At 44.9% G+C, this 22,603-nt stretch overlaps 2 protein-coding genes across 2 annotated transcripts; both read left to right on the top strand.

Annotated features, from left to right (window-relative positions):
* The first annotated feature begins 11,699 nt into the window (after nt 1-11,699).
* msl1a (MSL complex subunit 1a) lies at nt 11,700-15,181 on the top strand. The gene is given in 10 exon segments (XM_045219750.1): nt 11,700-11,984; nt 12,086-12,364; nt 12,708-12,857; nt 12,859-12,903; nt 13,012-13,276; nt 13,502-13,566; nt 13,664-13,731; nt 13,908-14,032; nt 14,272-14,344; nt 14,462-15,181. Coding segments are annotated over 10 exon segments (1,446 nt in total). The 3' UTR covers nt 14,553-15,181.
* Nucleotides 15,182-15,541: 360 nt separating this feature from the next.
* Nucleotides 15,542-22,545, top strand: casc3 (casc3 exon junction complex subunit). The gene is given in 11 exon segments (XM_045219749.1): nt 15,542-15,665; nt 15,668-15,756; nt 16,742-16,766; nt 16,898-16,953; nt 17,824-18,033; nt 18,144-18,289; nt 18,458-18,631; nt 19,160-20,058; nt 20,600-20,661; nt 20,801-20,909; nt 22,433-22,545. Coding segments are annotated over 11 exon segments (1,977 nt in total). The 5' UTR covers nt 15,542-15,571.
* The last annotated feature ends 58 nt before the right edge of the window (nt 22,546-22,603 follow it).

The following is a 22,603-nucleotide window of genomic DNA, read 5'->3' as shown; positions in this document are numbered from 1 at the left end:
GTTAATTATAGTTTTTTTAATAACTTCCTTAAAACCCTTTAGAACCCATAGCAGCCGTCGGCGGCCTTTCTTTGAATTACTATAGCGGCCGCGAACGACCTTGTTTTTCTAAAAATTATACACTATATATACAAAAGTATGTGGACACCCCTTCAAATTAGTGGTTTCGGCTATTTCAGCCACACCCGTTGCTGATAGGTGTATAAAATCGAGCAAACAGCCATGCAATCTCCATAGACAAACACTGGCACAATGGCCTTACTGAAGAGCTCATTGACTTTCAACATGGCACCGTCATAGGATGCCACCTTTCCAACAAGTCAGTTTGGAAAATGTCTATGCTGCTAGAGCTTCCCCGGGTAACTGTAAGTGCTGTTACTGTGAAGTGGAAACGTCTAGGAGCAACAACTGCTCAGCCGCAAAGTAGTAGGCCACACAAGCTCACAGAAAGGGACCGGCGAGTGCTGAAACGTGTAGCGCATAAAAATCGTCTGTCCTCGGTTGCAACACTCAGTACCGAGTTCCAAACTGCCTCTGGAAGCAACACCAGCACAATAACTTTCTATCACAAGCTTCATGAAATGAGTTTCCATTGCTGAGCAGCCGCACACAAGCCTAAGATCCCCATGCGCAATGCCAAGCGTCGGCTGAAGTGGTGTAAACTTGCCGCCATTGGACTCCGGAGCAGTGGAAATGCGTTCTCTGCCCATCACGCTTCACCATCTGGCAGTCTGATGGACAAATCTGGGTTTGGCGGATGCCAGGAGAACGCTACCTGCCCCAATGCATAGTGCCAACTGTCAAAGTTTGGTGGAGGAGGAATAATGGTCTGCTAACATTTCTAAAAACCTGTTTTCGCTTTGTCATTATGGGGTATTGTGTGTAGATTGATGAGGAAAAACATTAATTTAAATAATTTAAGAATAAGGCTGTAACGTAACAAAATTGTGGAAAAAGTCAAGGGATCTAAATACTTTCAGAATGCACTGTATTCATAGGCTATACATTGCCTCATGTTTCCTATTATTTGACAGCTTAGCTGTCGTGTTAGGGTAGTAGATGCCAGCACAGTGGAGCTCATATGATGAGTTGGATATTTGTTTATATAGCCAGCTAACAAGTTGCTTGTTTTGTCCTGTTTCTACCTTTGCAATTAATTTGGAAACTGTCCCTGCTTCGTAACTAATCAGCTAACATTGGCGAACTCTGTAGTTAGTCTGTCAGGCAAGAAAGCAAGAGTTGATTAGAGAGAGAGAGAGAGAGAGAGAGAGAGAGAGAGAGAGAGAGAGGGGGGAATGGGAGGCCTGTAACTGTATCACATAAGTTATTATGGAAACCTCTTATTAGGAAGAGAGTATGTGTATGGTTGAGAAAAAGAAACAGAGAGAGAGACCGTGAGAGAGAGAGAAAGATTATGTTCCTGACTAAAATTGTATCCTATTTGTTGCTCCTCTCCCTCTGTTACTCTGTTCTCTATGTCAGTGAAAGTGAGGGAAGTGATGTGGGAGAGTCAGGGCTCAGCAGCAAAAGGCAGGGAGGAAGAGGAGTTAGAGTTGATTGGATGGATAGAGATGTGGAGCAAGGAGGGAGGAGTTGAGGGGAGAGTAGAAGAGGAGAGTGAAGGAGATGAGAGTGGAGGGAGAGAGGAAGAGGAGAGTGGAGGGAGAGGAACTTGGAGAGGATGAAGCAGAGGGAGAGGAGGAAGCAGAGGGAGAGGAGGAGGAAGAGGGAGGGGAAGAGGGAGAGCATACCTGAGAGGGGAGCCTATGTTTCCATGGAGTGTGTCACACCATTCACCCATGTACCACACAGCCAGGGCCTAAAGTGACATGGGGTTTTGGAGTTGTTTTTAAAAGTGGTATGAACTTATATATTTTCCAGAGCTTGTAATGGATTACAACAAGAAATTGGGCAGGGTTGACCATCTTGACCAACTGAGGACTTATTACAATATTGGACGCACAGGCAGAAAATGGTGTAAGTATGTGTTTTGGGGGATGCTCAACATTGTCATCATAAATGCGTACATTGTGTGGGGGGTACTGCAAAGGCCCCTTCCCAGAAACTGCAGGCACTGGTCCCTGAAGGGATTCAAAAAGCAGCTTGTGCATTCACTTTGTGATATGGCTACAGTGGCAGGAAGAGGGGAGCCGAGAGGGCGTGTGGACCGAGTTGTTACTCATTTGAAAGCAGGTGAAGTTTGAAGGGCGCAAGAGTGTGGTGTGCATCCGGAGTGGACGCAGGGCAAAGGGTGGGAGATGTGTAGCAACCTCCTTTGGGTGCTCTACGTGTTCTGTGCCACTTTGCAGGATGGGGCCATGCTTCCAGAAGTTCCATGACATGTTGTAGGCTAAATGCAAACACTAAAGTGACAGTGTGAAATATGAATTTGTCCTACAAATCTTTTATTGTCTCTGAACAGCTGTCTCTCTTTATCTATCTTATCTAATACTTGTTGCATTCACTTAATTGTTGTCCATGTAGAAATGTAAATGTAATGTAAATGTAAAGTAGGCTACTATTTCTCCATTTTGTGTCAGGCCTGGTCTGTACTAAATCTTATTGAGAGAGGTTACCTACATTTTGAAATAGTCACTGAATAGTTGTTTGCATTTTTACATTGTTACAGAAGTAAGAATCGTTGTCAATCAAATAGCCTACTTTGTGTGGGTTTTGAAATACTTTCTGAATATTGCCCTCTGGTACACATTTTGGATATATTTGTACATAATATTTATAAGTAGAACTTCATAGAAGGAAATCAGTCAACTGAAATAAAATCATTAGGACCTAATCTATGGATTTAACATGACTGCGCAGGGGTGCAGCCATTGGTGGGCCTGGGAGCCAGGCCCAGCCAATCGGAATACGTTTTTCCCCACAAAAGGGCTTTATTACAGACAGAAATACTCCTCAACACCCCGCTCCTCAGACAATCCCACAGGTGAAGAAGACGGGTGTAGAGGTCCTGGGCTGGCGTGGTTACACGTGGTCTGCGGTTGTGAGGCCGGTTGGATGTACTGCCAAATTCTCTAAAATGGCATTATGGTAGAGAAATGAACATTAAATTCTCTGGCAACAGCTCTGGTGGACATTCCTGCAGTCAGCATGCCAATTGCACGCTCCCTCAAAATTTGAGACATCTGTGGCATTGTGTTGTGTGACAAAACTGCACATTTTAGAGTGGCCAAGGTGCACCTGTGTAATGATCATGCTGTTTTATCAGCTTCTTGATATGCCACACCTGTCAGGTGGATGGATTATCTTGGCAAAGGAGAAATGCTCACTACCAGGAATGTAAACAAATTTGTGCACAAAATTTAAGAGAAATAAGCTTTTTGTACCTATGGAAAATGTATTGGATATTTTATTTCAGCTCATGAAACACGAGACCAACACTTTACATGTTGCGTTTATATTTTTGTTCAGTATATTATACTTGGTACATTTTGAGTGAGTAATTTAGTCAAATGTATTACAATTTGAATATCTCTAGTTTTTTTGTTATTGTGTTGAGTGTTAATCATTTTTGATAGAGAGTGTATTTACACAATGGAAGACAAAATGAGTGTTATTCCTATCGATATGAATGTTGTGTCATATTAAAGAAGAGGTTGTGCTCTTTAAAAGTAAGTTAACTTGTAGTTGTCATTTGTTCTTTCTTTTTGAGATATGTCTGTTTGTTTGAAATGTGTGAGAAAATTAGCAGCATTCTAGAACATGACCAATGTCAAACCATGTTTAAACTTTTAGGAAAGTTCTGTTAAAGTTATGAAATACCAAGAAAAGTAAATGTGCTGAGAATGTGCCAAAGCTAAGCAACTATCCTGCACCATTCCCAGAAAGTTGTGGGAAGGTTGTTTGCAAAATAACAATAGGACAACCAAGCTCTAAAAAGTTGTTCTCAGAACGTTATGTGCTAGCTGGGGACTGTTCTAGAATCTTGAAAAGGGGCACTGCCCAGGCTGTTGCCACCTGCAGAGTTAGGCTACCTCCACGCATCTAGTAAATGCACTTCCCGTGATAAAAGTATTTTTAACCCAAAATGAGTAGGCCTATGCTACCCGCTGTGCTGGTGCTGCATATAGTTCGGGAGAGAAAGAAAGCCGAAGGCAGTTATCCAAGTTCGGTAGACTATCGTTAATTTTCAAAGCTAGAATCCTACATTGAAACAATAACAAATGGGTTACCCCCTGTGTTTTGGTAAAAAGCTGAGGCATGGGCCTGAACAAATGTAACCACTCTCAAATTCATAGACAGAGCTATCGATGCAAGGACAGACCAAAATCAGGTCTGTATTATGGGTTCTGATGGGGTACGATGTTGAACTAAGCTCATGAGGCATTTCTAAGTTATATTCTTCAAGAAATAATGGGTATATATAATTAATGTATACGTCCAAAAATGGATGTAGCAACTATATAAGGATTCCAGCTTTAACTTCGCTGTACACGTGTCCGAGAGCAATGTGATTTGAAATAGCGCATTTTCCAAGCAAGGGGAGGAATAACTTCATTATGCGTGCAAGCCTGTCGAGCAGACATAGGCGCACTTCAAAATAAGTGATTTAGGCGTAGGCGTACTTACAATGCAGTCACTCATTGTCAAATGTAAATGTCGATTCATTTTGCATCTGTAGAGGTGCATGAGACATAGCCTTAACATCAATATAACCAAACGAGTCATTCGACTTCATGTATCCTGTCAGTGATTATTATGGCATTTCATTAATAACAGAAATGTGAGTTTATTATCCGTTTGCATCTGGGCTGGATATACTGTATATGGCCAATGATGTATGCCAAGCGCACGTGGCTCCACCGGTGACTATTGTTGTCTTACTTGTTATTGAAAGACTTCATGGGTGTTGGTTTGGAATTCTTAGAAACTGTCTTATTGCATGCAGAAAAACATATCCAGTAGGCTATTTATTGCCATGGCTCTTTAGACCCCTGAGTACATTAAGAAGGTTTCTCTATAATGGTGCATATGCTGTGACAAGTTAATGAGCGGATGTAATTCATTCTGCAACTCTGGTAGACAGGGGTAGATCAAGGCTAACGGATAGACGCGGCTTCGGGCGATTAGAGAATTTTGTTACGTTTTTGTCACGTTTACTCATCAAGTTACTGATCTGGCCAGCCACCACGAGACAGCAGGGTGCGCGCACTAGACAATTAGGCCTACAGGGCTTGGCAGTTTACCACGGATGTTCTGAAGGCACAGATCACTGCGAACTTCTGTCAGAGAGGAAAGAGCTGTTGAGGAAATAAACAGAACCTATTCTATCCTGTTGTTTGCTGTATGTGTTTACAATATACAGCCTACCATTTCACACTGTACCATAAGCTACAATAGCTGCATCCAATAGTGTGCGTGGGAACATCATTAGGCTATTAATAATTGGTCAGGCTTAATGAAGCATTCAAAACGGACATTTGGAACAATATTATCGGAGATTTCTTTGCTCACTGTGTACCGTGCAGACCATTAGATCAATCACTCGATATAGGCTATATTAGTGTCTTTACATGGTTGGCCAGCCTATTATTCGAGTGACAAGCAAGTCTCGAGTCACAATGTCCTAGTCTCAGTCGAGTCCCAAGTAAAACGGGTCGAGTCTCGAGTCAAGTCGAAGTCGTGTATTCTAAGAGCAAGCCAAGTCACACGTTTTTTCAAGTCAAGTCTCAAGTGAAATCTTTTTATATATGTATTTATGCAACGACTTGTTCAACTACAAATCTTTGTCTATTTATTGAGGATACCAGACAGCCCTTTTCATTATTTTGGCTACAACACATTTTGGTAAAATATGGACTTTGGAGCAGTCCTAAGGGCATTAAATCAGCAGAAGACAAGGCAGGTTGAAGTGCTAAGAGTGTAGATTTATTTACAGGTGTTGGTGATCCCATGTTGAAATCACCATATCATACAAAATATCCACGGGCAATAGCCCAAAATAAATAACCTCTGTATCAGGCATAACAGGGACACAGGTAGACACAGGTAAGACTGCACAGCCTCCCCTTGAGAAACCACATCGAATCTGTCTAACAGGAGCTCAAACAGCTAGCCTACATACATTGCATTCGGAAAGTATTCAGACCCCTTCCCTTTTTCCACATTTTGTTACGTTACAGCCTTGTTCTAAAGTGGATTACGTTTTTTAAAAATCCTTATCAATCTACACACAATACCCCATAATGACAAAGCGAAACACCTTATTTACATAAATATTCAGACCCTTTGCTATGAGACTCGAAATTGAGCTCAGGTGCATCCTGTTTCCATTGATCATCCCTGAGATGTTTCTACAACTTGATTGGAGTCCACCTGTGGTAAATTAAATTGATTGGACATGATTTGGAAAGGCACACACCTGTCTATATAAGGTCCCATAGTTGACAGTGCATGTCAGAGCAAAAACCAAACCATGAGGTGAAGGAATTGTCCATAGAGCTCCGAGACAGGATTTCGACCAGATCTGGGGAAGGGTACCAAAATTTCTGCAGCATTGAAGGTCCCCAAGAACACAGTGGAGTCCATCATTCTTAAATGGAAGAAGTTTGGAACCACCAAGACTCTTCCTGGCCGCCCGGCCAAACTGAGCAATCGGGGAGAAGGGCCTTGGTCAGGGAGGTGACCAAGAACTCACCGATGGTCACTCTGACAGAGCTTCAGAGTTCCTCTGTGGAGATGGGAGAACCTTCCAGAAGGACAACCATCTCTGCAGCACTCCACCAATCAGGCCTTTATGGTAGAGGGGCCAGACGGAAGCCACTCCTCAGTAAAAGGCACATGACAGCCCGCTTGGAGTTTGCCAAAAGGCACCTAATAAACATGATTCTCTGGTCTGATGAAACCAAGATTGAACTCTTTGGCCTGAATGCCAAGCGTCACGTCTGGAGGAAACCTGGCACCATCCCTACGGTGAAGCATGGTGTTGGCAGCATCATGCTGTGGGGATGTTTTTCAGCGGCAGGGACTGGGAGACTAGTCAGGATCGAGGAAAAGATGAACAGAGCAAAGTACAGAGAGCTCCTTGATTGAAAACTTGCTTAGAACTAAACGACTGGGTGGTGTCCATAGATACAGATCAAAAAGACTGAACAACTGGGTCGTGTCTCTAGCAACCGAACCTATAGAAAGAACGACCAGCCGGCTTGGGTAGCAACCCTAGATTTGTGTCGGGACTATATCTTGTGGAAGGATAAATTGTATGAATAAATTCATCTTTGGGCATTATCACTTAAATAAATGTATAACATTTGAAGTGCAACAACTGGAAATCAAATACAAAAGGTTTGCTTAATAAACAAAATCCACCTTGAATACTCCAAACTAACATTAGTTATGTATTGACTAAATTGATTAACATGAGAGAACACACATTATCAAAAATAGACCTATACATGAATGTCACTCATGTCTTTTACGTGTGTGACCGTAAATAAGCACAGGGAGATAAGTGGCCTATATTTGTAATGCTATCTGTCTCTTTAATTGTGACTTCCTTATCCTCTTAGCCATCTCTTACTACCTGTCACCTTCTGCCTATTTCGGCAGGTGTGCCCTTGGCCTGGAGAGCCAAGGTGCCCATCATGCTAGTTTCCCAGACAGCATGACCTGAAAAGCCTATCTCATCTATTGGGGTAGAAACAGTTGTTATGGGATCTATGGATCTCCAAGATCTGTCTCAGAGATGAGACGAAGCAACCCAGAGCAGGTTGCCAAACTCCATATTTGGGGATGATCAGGAGATGCACGTTTTTTGGCTCCGTGTCCGTCGTTGTGCTGCAGCAGTTCCATGTTTCCGTCTTGTTGATCTTTTATCACCGGCTCGCCTTGAATGAATGACGTTTGAAAGAACTGTCAGCACGCCATGGCGACTTATGAGACCATAATGAAAAAGGTTTCTTCACGATTTGATTCCTTTGAGAACCTTGCCATAAAGGCTTTTATGAGACACTCCAAATGATGACTTTGGACAACCTTAATTTAGACGCTGTATTGGGCATTGCACCTTTGCTTGATGAGGTTGAGAATTCAGCCTACCATTATTTTTTTCGATTTTATTTTTATTTTGAGATTTTTTACATTTTAGTGATCCAATTGACATTTTAGTCATTTAGCAGACGCTCTTATCTAGAGCGACTTACAGTTAGTGAGTGCATACATTTTTCATAATTCAGGCTATACTTTTCAACATGCTACCAATTTACCTTTTCAATACTCAGGTCCCACACCTAACCAATGTTTCGGTGGCCCATTCAATTGCTGTTGTTTCTTTAAGTGTAGTGTTATGTTGCTGTGTTGCGGAGCCACAAAATGTAACAGTGACCTAACAGCGACCTCCCATGCTAAATATAGCAGTGGTCAAGTTATACAAAAAAAGTTGTTATAGCCTATGCATGGTCAGGTGAATGGACTATTTCTTAATTTTATGTATCAACTGTGTCTGCCTGTCTCTGTCTGTTTATGTGTGTAGAGACCGGCTCCAACCCGCTTCCTGGAGAGCTACCTTCCAGTAGGTTTGAGAGAGAGAGACATGGCATACAGCCTACCCCTTGTGAATGAGGAGGGCCACTATGCCCATATCTTGTTACTAACCACACCTACTTATGAGAGATGCATGTTTGCCATATAAATATGTATATATATTCATCCATATATTTGATACTCTCATATATATAAATATATATATATATATTCACTATATCTTATTAAATATATATATATATATATATACAGTTGGCCAACAGGACTATCATATTTTTCATAGCCTTTGTAAAATTAGAAAAAGCCTAATCTAGTTTTGAATTTCTTAAACATTCCATCATCTAAAGCGCCACTTGTATATTGTTAAACTCGAATCCTTTAAAAGTTTTAGTGAAGACGTAACTGAAGTGAAAGTAGGTCTTGCAGCCTCCTAACCTACTGTTCGCGTAACTCACCGACAGTAAATGGGTGGGCTCAACCATACTGCAGACATTGGGCAACTGTATAGTCAAATGGTGCAAATGTTATGCCTCTCTTCTCTGGTATATAATCAAGCATGTCTCATACTCCAAATACTAAGTAATTAGTCCAGCTCGTAGTGTTTTATGATCGTATCCAATGTGTCCTTCTTTTTCTCCCAAAATATTAGGGACATCAAGTTTATTTTAAAATTACCCAATAACCTTAGGCAAAATTATAATTCATTTATTCCAATCAAATAACAACATTGTACGCTATGCCATAATGCACAGTGCATAGAGGAAACCTCTCACACTATCCTCAATTGGATCAGCATCCATATGACATGCAGAAGAAAACATTAAAACCTGGCAGAGTTCATTACCATTCTTGAGAAGAATACCATAAATAAAACAACGTAAAGACTATTTAACTGCCTCTCGGTTTTATTATAGCATTATGTAAAAATATATATATAATCCTTAGGTGCATATATTGTCACAGGGTCCCCGTGCGCCATGTGAGCGCTGTAGAACAGAGGACCGCTCTGCCAGCCCGGGAGCGTGAGAGGAGAGTCGACAATAATAAACACTGCAGCGGATATGCATGGTCACCGGGCCTGTCCACGTGACGGGGGCGCTGTTACGACCAGGCATACTTGAGTGGTAGCCGATCCTCTGCTATTTTCGTGGGGAAAATACCACTTCAGATTGTAGCATCACTCAGTCATAGGCTACATCCATGTAAACACTTCTCAGAGGAGAAGTATAGAGACATGTGAGGAAAGAAGCGCAACATAATCTTGGATTTTTATATCTTCATATTATAGGCCTAGGCTATAGCCTATTCGGAAAAACGACCTAGCACCGTGGAGGCATAACTTTTTCTTTTTTAACGTTTCTTTGTATTAATAGGTTATTGTTAAAATATTATAGTAGGCTATTGCTTTTTGGCTGTTGAAGTAGGCTTATCCGTGCATGCTTATGAAAAACTGTTTCCTAAAAACAGGTGTTGCACCTGAATGTGATAGACCTACAACCAATGACACAGAGTTTATATACATCATTGGTATAAACCAATTGCCTACAACACTGTTGCCTGAAGTGAGCGTCACAAGGTGGGACCGAATCTTTGGGTGGGACTGACACCCGTTTCAGTTAGTAAACTATGCCCTCTTGTGGTAAAAGAGCAGCATTGATCCACAGTGACTAACACCAATGTAACAGCCTGTGGTCTCTAGTCTAGAAGATGTTGAGAGATATTAACTAATTTATAAGAAAAGTGGTAACATGTAATGGTTTATCTTCAACTAATCTTCAATCAACATAACTCCCATTACAAGAGTGAATTAGGGAGCCCAGAATTGGCCTCTCCCCAAATAGAGAAGAGCCCAACCTAACAGCAAGCAAGCAGATTAAATGCCATATGCTGTATCCATTCCACAGTACTTTTTAAAAAAATCATTGGTGGTGACTGAGCCAGTAGCCAATTGGTTCCAACTAATCCCAGTGTGAATAGAGAAAATATGACAAGAACTCTCTCGACCATAACAATTTCATCATGGTTACATGATTGTACAAAATATATTAACTACAACAAATTGCAACAATCATAAAAATTTGGTAGGAATATGCATTTGTCTTGGCATTTTTATTCTTGGGAAATCCTTTGAGCTCAGTGCAACCGCTCGCCGATTGACCAATCAGAGGCGAGCATACAGGGAACGCATGCGCAATTTCATTATTTTCAAACGACCTGAGAAGGGGGCCATCAAGGCGATAGGTGAGTTCGAATGAGTACAGAGAATATCAAATAGACAGGTGGCATTTAGTCATAAGTGTAAAGCACAATGTGTTATAACGTTCGAGAGAAAAACAAACTTTGTAAAGCGTTTAAAGTTAAAATGGCGTCAAATGAGACCGGGTTGGTTGAAGGCAAAGTGGCTGTCATTGTTTTGCTCTTTCCTTCGGACCTAAAATGGAGGACTGGCTAACCAGCTAGCTAGCCAACTATGCGACTGCATCTCAGCTGTAACGTTTGTTATTCTAGAACTGTTTCCCTTGTAACCAAGCAATTGCCAGTCGCTGCATAATGTATTCTCCAATCACCCGGTTTCTTTCAAACACCTGCTAGGTCAATTATACACATAATTAGGTAGCCGACTAAACTCAACTCCACTATTTAATGATTGTATAAGCTAGCTAGCTAACTAACTTACCTTGTCTGCTAGCCATGCCGGTGTTGTTGAGATGCAAGTCAGCTAATCTCCTGGTAGTTCGATTTTTGTTGTTATTGTGTCAGTTTGTTGGTTAATGTGTCAATATCATACATATTATTCATGGCGTATAGAAATGTGTGACTGGGAAATTGTAGTTAGTACCTACCTGAGATTGAGAACACTAACGTTACTAGCTAAGTGGCTTTCTTAGTTGGGCTATATCTGCTGTAAGAGAGGGCGCTGTGTCCAACTTGCTAAAAGGTGGCTGATTCCTGTTTGTTTCAACATTTGATTTTAGTTTGTTTATGCCTGATAGACACAAGGTTATGTTGAATTAACTGTGTGCCCATCTGACATCCCACCCTTGTATTTCAGGCTTGCATGGATATCTAGACAGCCCACAGCTGAGGAAAAACGGCATCCACGGTGTGAGATCAAGTTCTTTGTGCCACCAACGCCCCTGTCAGGAGGACATTGGTGGGCGTTGGTTGGCAAGGGTTCTGGCGGTGGGGTTGCCACAACAATGACATCCACTGTTTTCACAAGTGGAGGATATAAGCTGGACACAGTAGGGAAGATTGATTTGGTCAAAGCTCCAGCAGGAGGAACACCCGATTCCTTCATCGGCCTGAGGAGGGAGCCAAGTGAATACGTCATCGGAGTCCCAAACGTACTGGGCACTATCCACAACAGCAGCGGCCAGCAGCTCCAGGGGAAAGCCAAGGTGGTGCCAGGACAGGGACAGGTTACCTGCAGGCCTGGATCTGTACAGAACCCTGGGCTTGGGTCGGGGCAAGAGGAGAACTGGGTGAGCTTTGGAGCCCAAACTCCCCAGGGCAAACCGATGGGGGGCGAAGGCACCACACCAGTCAAGAGCAAGACACTACTAGGACAGACAAACAGCAATAGGGCAAGACGGACCTTGCAGTGCTCAACACTATCAAACAGCCCCGGGACGATGCAGTGGGTGGGAGGGAGGTCAGAGGGGCTGCTACGGTAGCACAGTCATCAGAACACAGCCCAGAGGGCAAAAGAGGGAATATTAGGAAAGGACCTGGTCACTCCCCTACACAGACCAGCTGCATACGCCAGATCCTCCTCCTCCAGCTGGAACTCATTGAACAACAGCAACAGCAGCTCCAGTCCAAGAGCAAGGAGATAGATGACCTCAAAGCTGAGAAGGAAATGGTATGCTAGCAAACACTCCAAACACAAATGTATAACATTTCAATTGTCAATCCTGGTCAGTATATTTGGTGAAAAATTGAATTTTCCAGAATAACCAGCAGCAGGGTATTTTCCCTCCAACCTAGGCTAGCTCCACAATGCCACCAGTGGTTTGGATGTAGTGCACTTGAATGTAATTTCATCCTCAAGCACATTCATATCTTTTTTTACTCTTTGCAGAAATCTCACAAGTGTTTAAAAGAATAGGCTACCCTTCAAGACAAACAATTTCAATGCCAAATCATAAGGGGGTATAAACCTCACTTTAGCCCCACTGAGGTGACAGGTTTTTTCACTACCGCAGCTCATGGCGCGGATGGAGCGCATGGAGCGCCGTCTGCAGCTGGGTAAGAAGGATGGGTGTGACCAGCGCCCCACCCGCACCCCTAAGCCAGCAGGAAAACCCTGCGGCGACGCCAGAGGGGCAGGGGCTGTCTGAGGGCCGCAGCAGCCATACACCCCGAACGCTGCATTTTGGCAGAGGAGGCAAGGGCCACAAACGGTAGGGCTCCACATTCAGTTAGAGGTAGCAATGTTGTTTTTTAATTAAGCCCCTTATTGTCCCTTCACGCAATTCCTCTAACGGTTGTTGTTTTTCTTTCCAATAGGCGTTTCCTCTTCCAGGACCCCAGGGCAGCCAAACGACGTGCCAAGCCAAGGCCTCCCAGTCCCCACACAAGGAGGCGCTTCTCCCCAAAGAGAAGCCTCTGGACGGGGAAGAGTTTTCGGATGGGTCTCCTGGGACCAGCTCGGCCACCACTGAGGAACTGGACTACCTGTCAACGACAGACATGTACCTGTGTCGCTGGCATGTGCCTCCCCCGTCACCAACTTCGCGAGAGCCCTCGCCCAAGAAGGAGGAGCCTGTGGCCAGTGAGTGTTACAAACTGTCATGAAATGGTTGTATTGGAACCAAAAAAATAGGGAAAAGCGCAAAATAAGTATGAACAGCGCATAAAAAGGCAGAGACTTGGGCCTAAGTATTTTGGAATAGGCCACGTTATTGCTTTTTGTTGCTTTATCTTTTGGGAATGTGTGCTAAACAGGATTTGTAAAATTGTCATGGGTGTGGAATGACCTTCTCCCTCTTGTACACAGTTCCCTCATGGAAGGAAAACCTTATGGAGCCCCTGGGAGAGGAGGAGGCATCTGATATCCCTGAGGTGGGTACTTGTCTTGCACTGTGCGAAGCCCTAGGCTGGTGGAAGTCCAGATTGGACCCCTGGTCAGGAGGTCTAAAGAAACTGTTTGCTCTTGCAGAATCTGGATGACAATGTCTTCCTGAAGCGCCACTCGAAGCATGAACTGGTTGAGAAGAGAAGGAAGAGGTAAGGGAGGGCTGGAGTTTTCACTATGCTTTGTTTTCGCGTCTGACCAACTCTTGCTATGAGTCGGTCTGTTTCTCTGGCATACCTCTTTTCTGCCTTTCTCCTTATTTTTGTGTGTCCCTTATTTTGACCTTCCGTCGCTGTGTTCTTCACTCTCCTTCATTCACCTCCCATAGATGGGACATCCAGCGGATCCGTGAGCAGCGGATGTTCCAGCGACTGCAGCAGCGCATGAACAAGAGGAAGGGTATCCAAGAGAGTGAGCCAGAAGTGTTCTCCTTCTACCCAGAAGCTGAGGATGGTAAGTCCACCTATACACTGAATTGTTAGATGCTAACACTGTTGGAGCTAGGAACACAAGCATTTCGCTACACCCGCAGTAACATCTGCTAAATATGTGTATGTGACCAATCAAATTTGATATGGCCAAAAAGCAACTATCCCATAAGGGATGTCAGTTGAGATGAAATGTAGTCAGTAGAAATACTGAGCAGGGTCTTGTACTCATTGCTTATGAAAGTGTTCTTTCTCTCTCCTCAGTGGAGTCCCTCATGATCACCCCCCACCTTCCAGTGGCGGTGTTTGGCCGACCTCTGCCAAAGCTGTCAAGACGGTGAGTTGAGTCATACGCACTGGTTCTTGAGTAACACCAAGCTAAACATCACTTGAATACAATCGGAGTGCTTGCTTCCTAACTTAAACCCCTGTGTTTCTCTATTCACCCTTGAAGGAGCTTTGACCTGCCCTGGCTGGACGAGCGGAGCCGCTGTCGAGTAGAGGTTCCCAAAAAGCAAACTCCCCACCGGACCTGCCGAAAATAAATCTGTCCTTTCCAACTGAGTCCAAGAGAGGAGACACCGGCCGGCTTGGTGCCAGGCGGCACCCCTCTGTGAACGTCTGCCTTGTTATTTGGGAGAGGAATACACTCGGGGTGGGGGAATTGCATGCCACAATCCCCTAAAATCAAAAGATGCACTGTGCCACAGTTTGGACATGGTTGCTGGACTGCAGAACAGATCCTATTGTTTGTTCATGGTAGGGCTGGTTTGGAAGAAGACTGAGGGTGGTGTGGACTATCCAGGAAGAGCAGAGATGTTTGTCTCTCCTCTGGATTTCCACTGGGTTAATTTGAGGACAGTTTTCCTCTTTGCAACTTCACCCCAAAAATTCCTGCGCAAACAAGCTAAAGCTCTACAAACTGTTGACGTTGTCATTCACATTGACATGCCTCATATTTGAACAGCGCAGAATGGCTCTGTCTCCCATCTGTATGTGATTGCTGTTGCATCCTATAGAAAGGAGATCTCCTATTGGAGATAAAAGGAAAAAAAAACATTGGACATTAGGAGAGTGAGATGTGTTGAAAGCGCTTCAGCAGCAGTTATGGTTTGTTTCAAACAAGATGTTGTAATTTAAAAAATGCTTTATGAACATGACTTTGTTTCTTTTGGATGGTGTCTGTGCCTGATTTGATAAATTACCTTGAAAGCACTGGACCATAATGGGAATTGGGGAAGAATTAGGTAGTGAGTGAAAGTGGATCTCTATTTTATCACTATCAATATATTGTCTCTGGATAATAATTCATATTCATTCAACTCTGAGCAGATTTCAGGATATTTATAATTTTGTTCACAGATGTAGTCATACTGACTTAATCATTGCAAAATGCTTCAACAACCAATTAACGACACTTGTTAATTGAAAAGATAAACTTGGCAGAAAGATTGCAATGCCTTGATAAAAAAAAGAAGCTCGAGGAGGCTAGGGCGGAATTGCGTAACTAACATTCACCCACAATTCCTGGCATTCTTCCGGTTTCCTTTATCTGACTCCTAAGATGGCGGACCGGCGACGGCGAAGGAGGCGCGCGTCCCAGGACAGCGAGGAGGACGATGAATCTGGTTCGGGATCAGAAAGTGGAAAGTCCCTTTCCCAACGACAAAGCCCCGAGTACGGGACCCTGAACCAGTTGAGGCACCAGCTGTTCGTGTGGTGCCGAAAAATGATGCTGAATCCGAGTGTGTGAGTGTCTTGCTCTCGAGACGCGAAGCCGATCAATATAATAGGACTTGATTAGTTGGCTAACTAGCTAACTCGGCTGACGTTAGCCTGCTCACTACCATAATTCGTGGCTGGGTCAACAAGTCAGCCGGCTATGGGAATGGAAGAGTACCGCGCGGATAGTTGTCCAGTGGTTAGGCCTAGCCGCATCCCCATGTTTTTAGTTTGCCACATCCAGCAATGTTGCTCATTAATCATCTAACTCGCTCATGTTCGGCCGGGAACCCCGTGTGCAGCGCAAAAACCGTAAACTAACTAGACAACACAGTTCGTTTGAGCTAGCTAACTTTGTTTGGTAACGCTAGATAGCACGTTTACCACCATAGTTAGCGTGGTTAACTAGAGGAAAGTATTTAATTTAGCTAACTACTGTACTATCAGTGTTTTGTAGTTAAGCTTATAAGCTAGCTAACGTTGGCGTACGTTAGCATCCAGTAACTTCCCAACTACTGTACTAGCTAGTATAGCTAGATCATGCTAATGTTAATTAAAGCCAAAGGGAACTTTGATATTGTTGTGTTATTTCATCAGTGACCGTGACAATGTGCCAATAATTAACGTCGTTTAGCTAACGTTAGTTATGATATATTTGCCTCCATCAATCACGCTTCATCGAAAGTCATTTTTCCTGACTAGTAATAATCAGTAAAGATCTTGACTTCACCCTCTTGATTTTAAATGGCCACCACTACGCCAAAGCTTGTTGATATTTATCGATATCCCTAGTGATGTGAGGAATCCATGTTTGGCACAATGAATGGTTGTGAATGGCCTGGTCATTAAGAGGGTACATTCCAAGTGACAGATGCCCCCACTTGCTACTAAATAATTGATGTAAGAGTTTGGTATCATGTTTGCCTGACAACGTGGTGTGTAGGCTACATACTGTTGCTATTTGTTGTCAACTCATTCACATTGTTTGACTAGTGTTATCCTTTCTTAACAGGAAAGTGAAGATGGTGTAGGAGAAGGTGAGTCAGTGTTTGTTGATGTAATCCAATAGCCTGTCTAAAATGATGCACACACCTGAGGCATTTCCCACTGATCATAGTTAAACAGTTGAAGTACTTGTTTCAGACACATTTTATGTTTGTTTTTGCAGCTGTCCTTTCTGACTATGAAAGTGCAGATCCTGAGGAGAATGGCTCCCATTCAGAGGTGAGTTGCCACTGCTGAACAGAGTTATGCTGTAGGGTAAAATTTGCATGGACACTTGGGCAACATAGTATATGACTAACCAGATTGTTTGAATTTCAGTAACGCAGGCTTCATGAGCCTAACCCAAGGTTCCTCATTCTCCCAACAGAATAGCCCAACTAGTGGATTCGCAAGATCATGATGTATCTAACTTCCAAAGTATTTGTGAAAATTGTTTTGTCCATCACCATGAACAAGAGACAGTCCCTCCAGGATTTTGCTATTCTGTGACCCAATTCCCAGTATATTATGTGAGGGCTTGCAAATTTGACCAATCCTGCACTATCACCTCATAAAACAGTGAAATCATCGCAATATTATCTGACCGATCACCACACAAAAAAGAGGGCTCACAATTTCAACCAATCACTGCACATTTACTGCCTAATATGGTTCAATTAAGCACACATCAACAAACTTTTTCCCTCGTCGGTGCATTTTTGTGACAAATTGGACAAAATCAGTGCATATTGCCATGCAAAATGTCAGAATTGCCTCAGCAAAATCCTGGAGGGGCTGAAGAGATGAGCAGGTTTCAACCATTGATACAGGTACTGGTATTTCGGAACACAGACCTTCTGCATTGTAGCAGCCCTCTAGTTGCAAGACACATTCAAAAAAATCAACCATTGATGTACTCGTGCACGTAATGGTACTGGAATCCTCTTAATGAGTGCTTAAACTGTGGTTCTGAGAAGTGTAATTTGTCCACTATGCATGGATGGTTTTGACTGGAAGGACTCTAAGGACATTTGCACTGAGCTCTCTGACAGGATCTTGATAATGATACACATAAACAGACTAACTCAAGTCTTGTATTTTCTCTCTCAGGGAGGTGAGGAGGAGGAAGAGGAGGAAGAAGAGGTCCCTCCACCGGCTGCTGGACCCAAACCCACTCCTGCTGCCGACACCCCTGCTGTGGAGGAGCAGCTGCAGGAAGGAGGGGGGAAGGAAGAGGAGGTTGAGAAAGGTGTAAGTAAAGAAGTGAAGTGTGAAGATAAAGGCAACCTGGCAGGGGAGCGGCAAAGCGGGGATGGACAGGTAAGATGCTTAATTGAAAAGAAAATTAGAGTTAAAGAATCACCTACAAATATAGGTCTATTGGTTCAATAACTTTTGACTAATTCTACTTGTCCTATCCCTGTAACCAGGAAAGTACAGAAGACTCTGAGAATAAAGGCACTAAACCAGGCCAGAAGCTGGATGATGACCAGGATCGTAATAACCCAGCCTATATCCCCCGTAAGGGAATGTTCTTTGAGCACGACGTCAGAGGAAACGCACAGGAGGAGGAACGGTAAGGGGGAACGTTTACCCTTTTGTCCATGAAATGTTTTTCTGTGAACTAGCTAAACGTGACCAACAACCACACAGAAAGGATGGATGACTCCTAGTAATAGACTGATGTTGTTTCATTGGTAAACCTGTTTATTGATTTATTTGCGGCTTCTTTCCTGTCCTCCAGGCCTAAGGGTCGTAACAGGAACCTGTGGAAGGATGAGGGTCGCTGGGAACACGATAGGTTCAGGGAGGAGGAGCAGGCGCCCAAGTCACGTGAGGAGCTGGTTTCAATCTACGGCTATGACATCCGCAACGGAGGTGGCTCCAATGACCGGTCCTATAGACAGCGCAAGCCCAGGTACTACTACCCCTTAACACTATTAACCCTGTGTCCAAATCCCCATGTCCCTGAAAGCCTCGAACACTAACCACCAGCTAATGGGGATCCCTAATAAATACAAATACCAGTATTGTCTATCTTGCCAATGTATATTAACAGGCACAATTTATCCCCGTACAATGTCATCTCATGAATTACAGCAATAGTCTACTACAGGGGTGGGCAATAATTTTGGCTTGAGGGTCACGTTGAGATAAATAAAAAAAATCAGTGGAGAGCCGCACAGATTTTTTTTTTTCACGGGCTGATTTGTTAGTCAAAAGCTATTTGCGGACAGAAAAGGGGCAGTTATTTGAACATTATATAGGTCCATTATAATTTCTACATACTTTCTATCTAGTTTTAGAGTGGCCTGGAGTGTTTCTTTTAACCCAAAATAATCAAACCATAATTTTGCCTGCGTAACATAGTTTGTCCCACCCCTGGTCTACTAGCTATCTTCTAGCAGCTTGTCCTGACACTAGCCTCCTCTCCTCCCCTCTGTAGACACAGCACCTCTCCCGTCCGGGACAAGCGCTGGCGGGATGTAGACGGGGAGAGGCCCGTCCATACCTCCTGGCAGCAGGGAGGGAACCCCAACAGCCGTAGCGCCCCCCCAGCCGTGGCCCTGCAGCAGTCTGGTCCTCCCCCCTCAGCAGCCCCCAACACCCAGCGCACCAACAACCCCCCCAGGCCCTCCTCCCACCCCCCAGCCCGGGGCTTCCAGGGCAACCGCCCCCCCCAGGCCCAGCACCGGAATGACAGAAACCAGGAGTCCCAACGGCCAGGCCCTAAGGCCCACCCCGCCGAGCCCCTCCAGACCCGGAGCCTACCGCCCATGGACGGCGAACGAGGCCCCAGGAGCCGGGGGAACAGAGGGGCCCATACGGAGCGCAGCCCTTCAGTAGTGGTGGAGGAGGTCCGCAGCGAGGAGGATGACGAGCGCAACACCACTACTGTGACAACGTCACAGTCCGTGTACCACAATCGCCACTACAGTGGCAAAGGTGATCGAGAAAGGGACTCTGCACCGCTACGACGACAGGAGCAGCAGCGAGGGGGATCTGCTCCTCCGGCGGACAACCCGGTTACCCGCGATGCCTCCCCGGCTCCGGAGCGGCCCGTGGAGAAGAAGTCGTACTCCTTAGCCAGGAGGACTCGCACCCGGGCCACTGAGCTGGGCAAGCAGGCCTCTGTGGAGGAGCCTGCCTCCACCGTGTCTTCCTCGGCCCTGAAGAGTGAGCCCTGGCAGGGCCCCGGTCAAAGCCCGGGGGATGCTGGAGACAGCAGCCAGGGCAGCCAGGGGACAGGACTCACAGGGCTGGACCAGGACCTGGCCAGACTCAGCCTGGCTGGACAGAACTGGGCCCAGAACCCATCTTCGTATCTTCGCGCTGAGATGAGAGGTGAGCCTTCTGTCTCTTGAGTGTATTATGGAGTGACACATTCTCTCATAGCTCCAGCAGCACTATTACAAGCAGCTCAGTCACCACTGCACCAGCAGCCCAGTTGAAGCTTAGCAGCAGCTCCCTGGTGCAGCTCTGGGTCAGTCAGTCAGTGACCGTTCAGTGTGGCTGGTTGACATAATGAGGCCAGTACAGTCAGTGTGGAGAAGTGGGGGCAGGCAGTGTGGGAATGGAAGTCTCTCTCTTAAGCCGGCTTATCTACTCAGTGCAGGTGGTGGTGCATCCTTGCACGTAGTCTGGAGCCTGGGAGGATTTTATCATGCAAAATAAAGTTAGTTTTTGCACTCAAGGTTTAAAGTGCCTCAAATGTGGACATTTGTCAGGACAGAAACCCTAGTTAGATCTACACGTTGGTAGTTGGTTTGACATGAAGCTTATGAGATGTGACGTGTTCCTCACTGCAACTAAACAGCAGCAGCTGAGCAGTTAGTTGGATATGTTTTGCTTGCGTGTTGTCAACCCTTTTTTTGTCTTGTTGCAGGCATCCCTAACTCTATGCACATGGGTGGAGCACCTCCACAATACAGTAACATAGAAGAGCTGGTGAGTAGGCCTACTTGTGTTGACAGAAACCCATCTTTGTACATAGTCATTTATATGTTGCCTTTAAGAGGAAATCTGGCGTTTTACCTGACATTTTGAGTGGTTCTGTCAGCGCTCACCCTCTTTCTCTCCATCTCAGGGAGCTGGTAACCGGGCAAAGCGGTACTCGTCCCAGCGCCAGAGGCCAAGCCCCGAGCCCGCTCCTCCTATGCACATAGGGGTCATGGAGGGTCACTACTATGAGCCCAGTGAGTCAGTGCCACACACTACCACCAGGAGGCCGGGCACAACTGAAAACACACACTAGCCGGTGTCTCTTTGTCCATAGGCTCAGAGCCAGGCTCTGGTAGAAGAATTACTCAACCACAACATGTTGTAGCTGCATTAGAATGCTGTCTTTAAAAACAAAGCAAAAAAAACAAAAAAACTTGTTTTGAGAGGTTAGTTAGAATGGTAGGGTACACGGGTATCTGTGGTGCTGTGATAAACTGTACAAATAAATATGCTACATTGTTTAACACATGATTACATGATTGCCACATCAGGTACTTTTGTGTGTATATATAGTGTATGTGGACACCCCTTCAAATTAGTGGATTAGGCTTTACTCAGCCACACTTGTTGCTGACAGGTGTATAAAATCGAGCACACCGCCATGCAATCTCCATAGACAAACACTGTCAGTAGAGTGGCCTTACTGAAGAGCTCAGGGACTCTCAACGTGGCACAGCCACCTTTCCAATAAGTCAGTTTGTCAAATTTCTGCCCTGCTAGTGCTGTTATTGTGAACGTCTAGGCGCAACAACGGCTCAGCCGTGAAGTGGTAGGCCACACAAGCTCACAGAATGGGACTGCCATTTGCTGAAGCGCGTAAAAATCGTCAGTCCTCAGTTGCATCACTCACTACTGAGTTCCAAACTGCCTCTGGAAGCAATGTCAGCACAATAACTGTTCATCGGGAGATTCATGAAAGATCTAAGACCATGCGGAATGCCAAGCGTCGCCTGGAGTGGTGTAAAGCTCGCCGCCATTGGACTCTGGCGCAGTGGAAACACGTTGTCTGGAGTGACGTCCGACAGACGAATCTGAGTTTGGCGGATGCCAGGAAAACGCTACCTGCCCCAATGCATAGTGCCAACTGTAAAGTTTGGTGGAGGAGGAATAATGGTCTGGGACTGTTTTTCATGGTTCGGGCTAGGCCCCTTAGTTCCAGTGAAGGGATATCTTAACGCTACAGCATACAATGACATTCTAGACAATTCTGTGCTTCCAACTTTGTGGCAGCAGTTTGGGAAGGCCCTTTCCTGTTTCAGCATGACAATGCCCCCCCCGTGCACAAAGCGAGGTCCCTACAGAAATGGTTTGTCGAGATCGGTGTGGAAGAACATGACTTTCCTGCACAGAGCCCTGACCTCAACCCCATCGAACACCTTTGGGATGAATTGGAACGCCGACTGCGAGCCAGGCCTAATCGCCCAACATCATTGCCCGACCTCACTAATGCTCTTGTGGCTGAATGGAAGCAAGTCCCCGCAGCAATGTTCCAACATCTAGTGGAAAGCCTTCCCAGGAGAGTGGAGGCTGTCAGCAGCAAAGGGGGGACCAACTCCATATTAATGGCCATGAGTTTTGGAATGAGATGTTCGACGAGCAGGTGTCCACATACTTTTGGCCATGTAGTGTATATGGTTTGGTGGTGGAGTTGTAGAATAACATATCTGACTGTAGAGCACAAACGTGAGTTTAAATGCTATATTGTCTCCTCCTGCAGTGTCTTATCAAGGACCAATCTATGCCCACGGCGACAGCCCCGCCCCCCTCCCACCCCAGGGCATGCTGGTCCAGCCTGAGATGCACCTCCCCCATCCCAGGCACCCAGGTTAGTGTCTGTCACCTTGCTGCCAGGGGACCCAGGGACAACGTGGCGTGGGTAGCAGTTACC

The sequence above is a fragment of the Coregonus clupeaformis genome, unplaced genomic scaffold (assembly GCF_020615455.1).
Source record: "Coregonus clupeaformis isolate EN_2021a unplaced genomic scaffold, ASM2061545v1 scaf2709, whole genome shotgun sequence".
Taxonomy (NCBI): Eukaryota; Metazoa; Chordata; class Actinopteri; order Salmoniformes; family Salmonidae; genus Coregonus; species Coregonus clupeaformis.
This window is presented reverse-complemented; position numbering and strand designations above follow the sequence as displayed.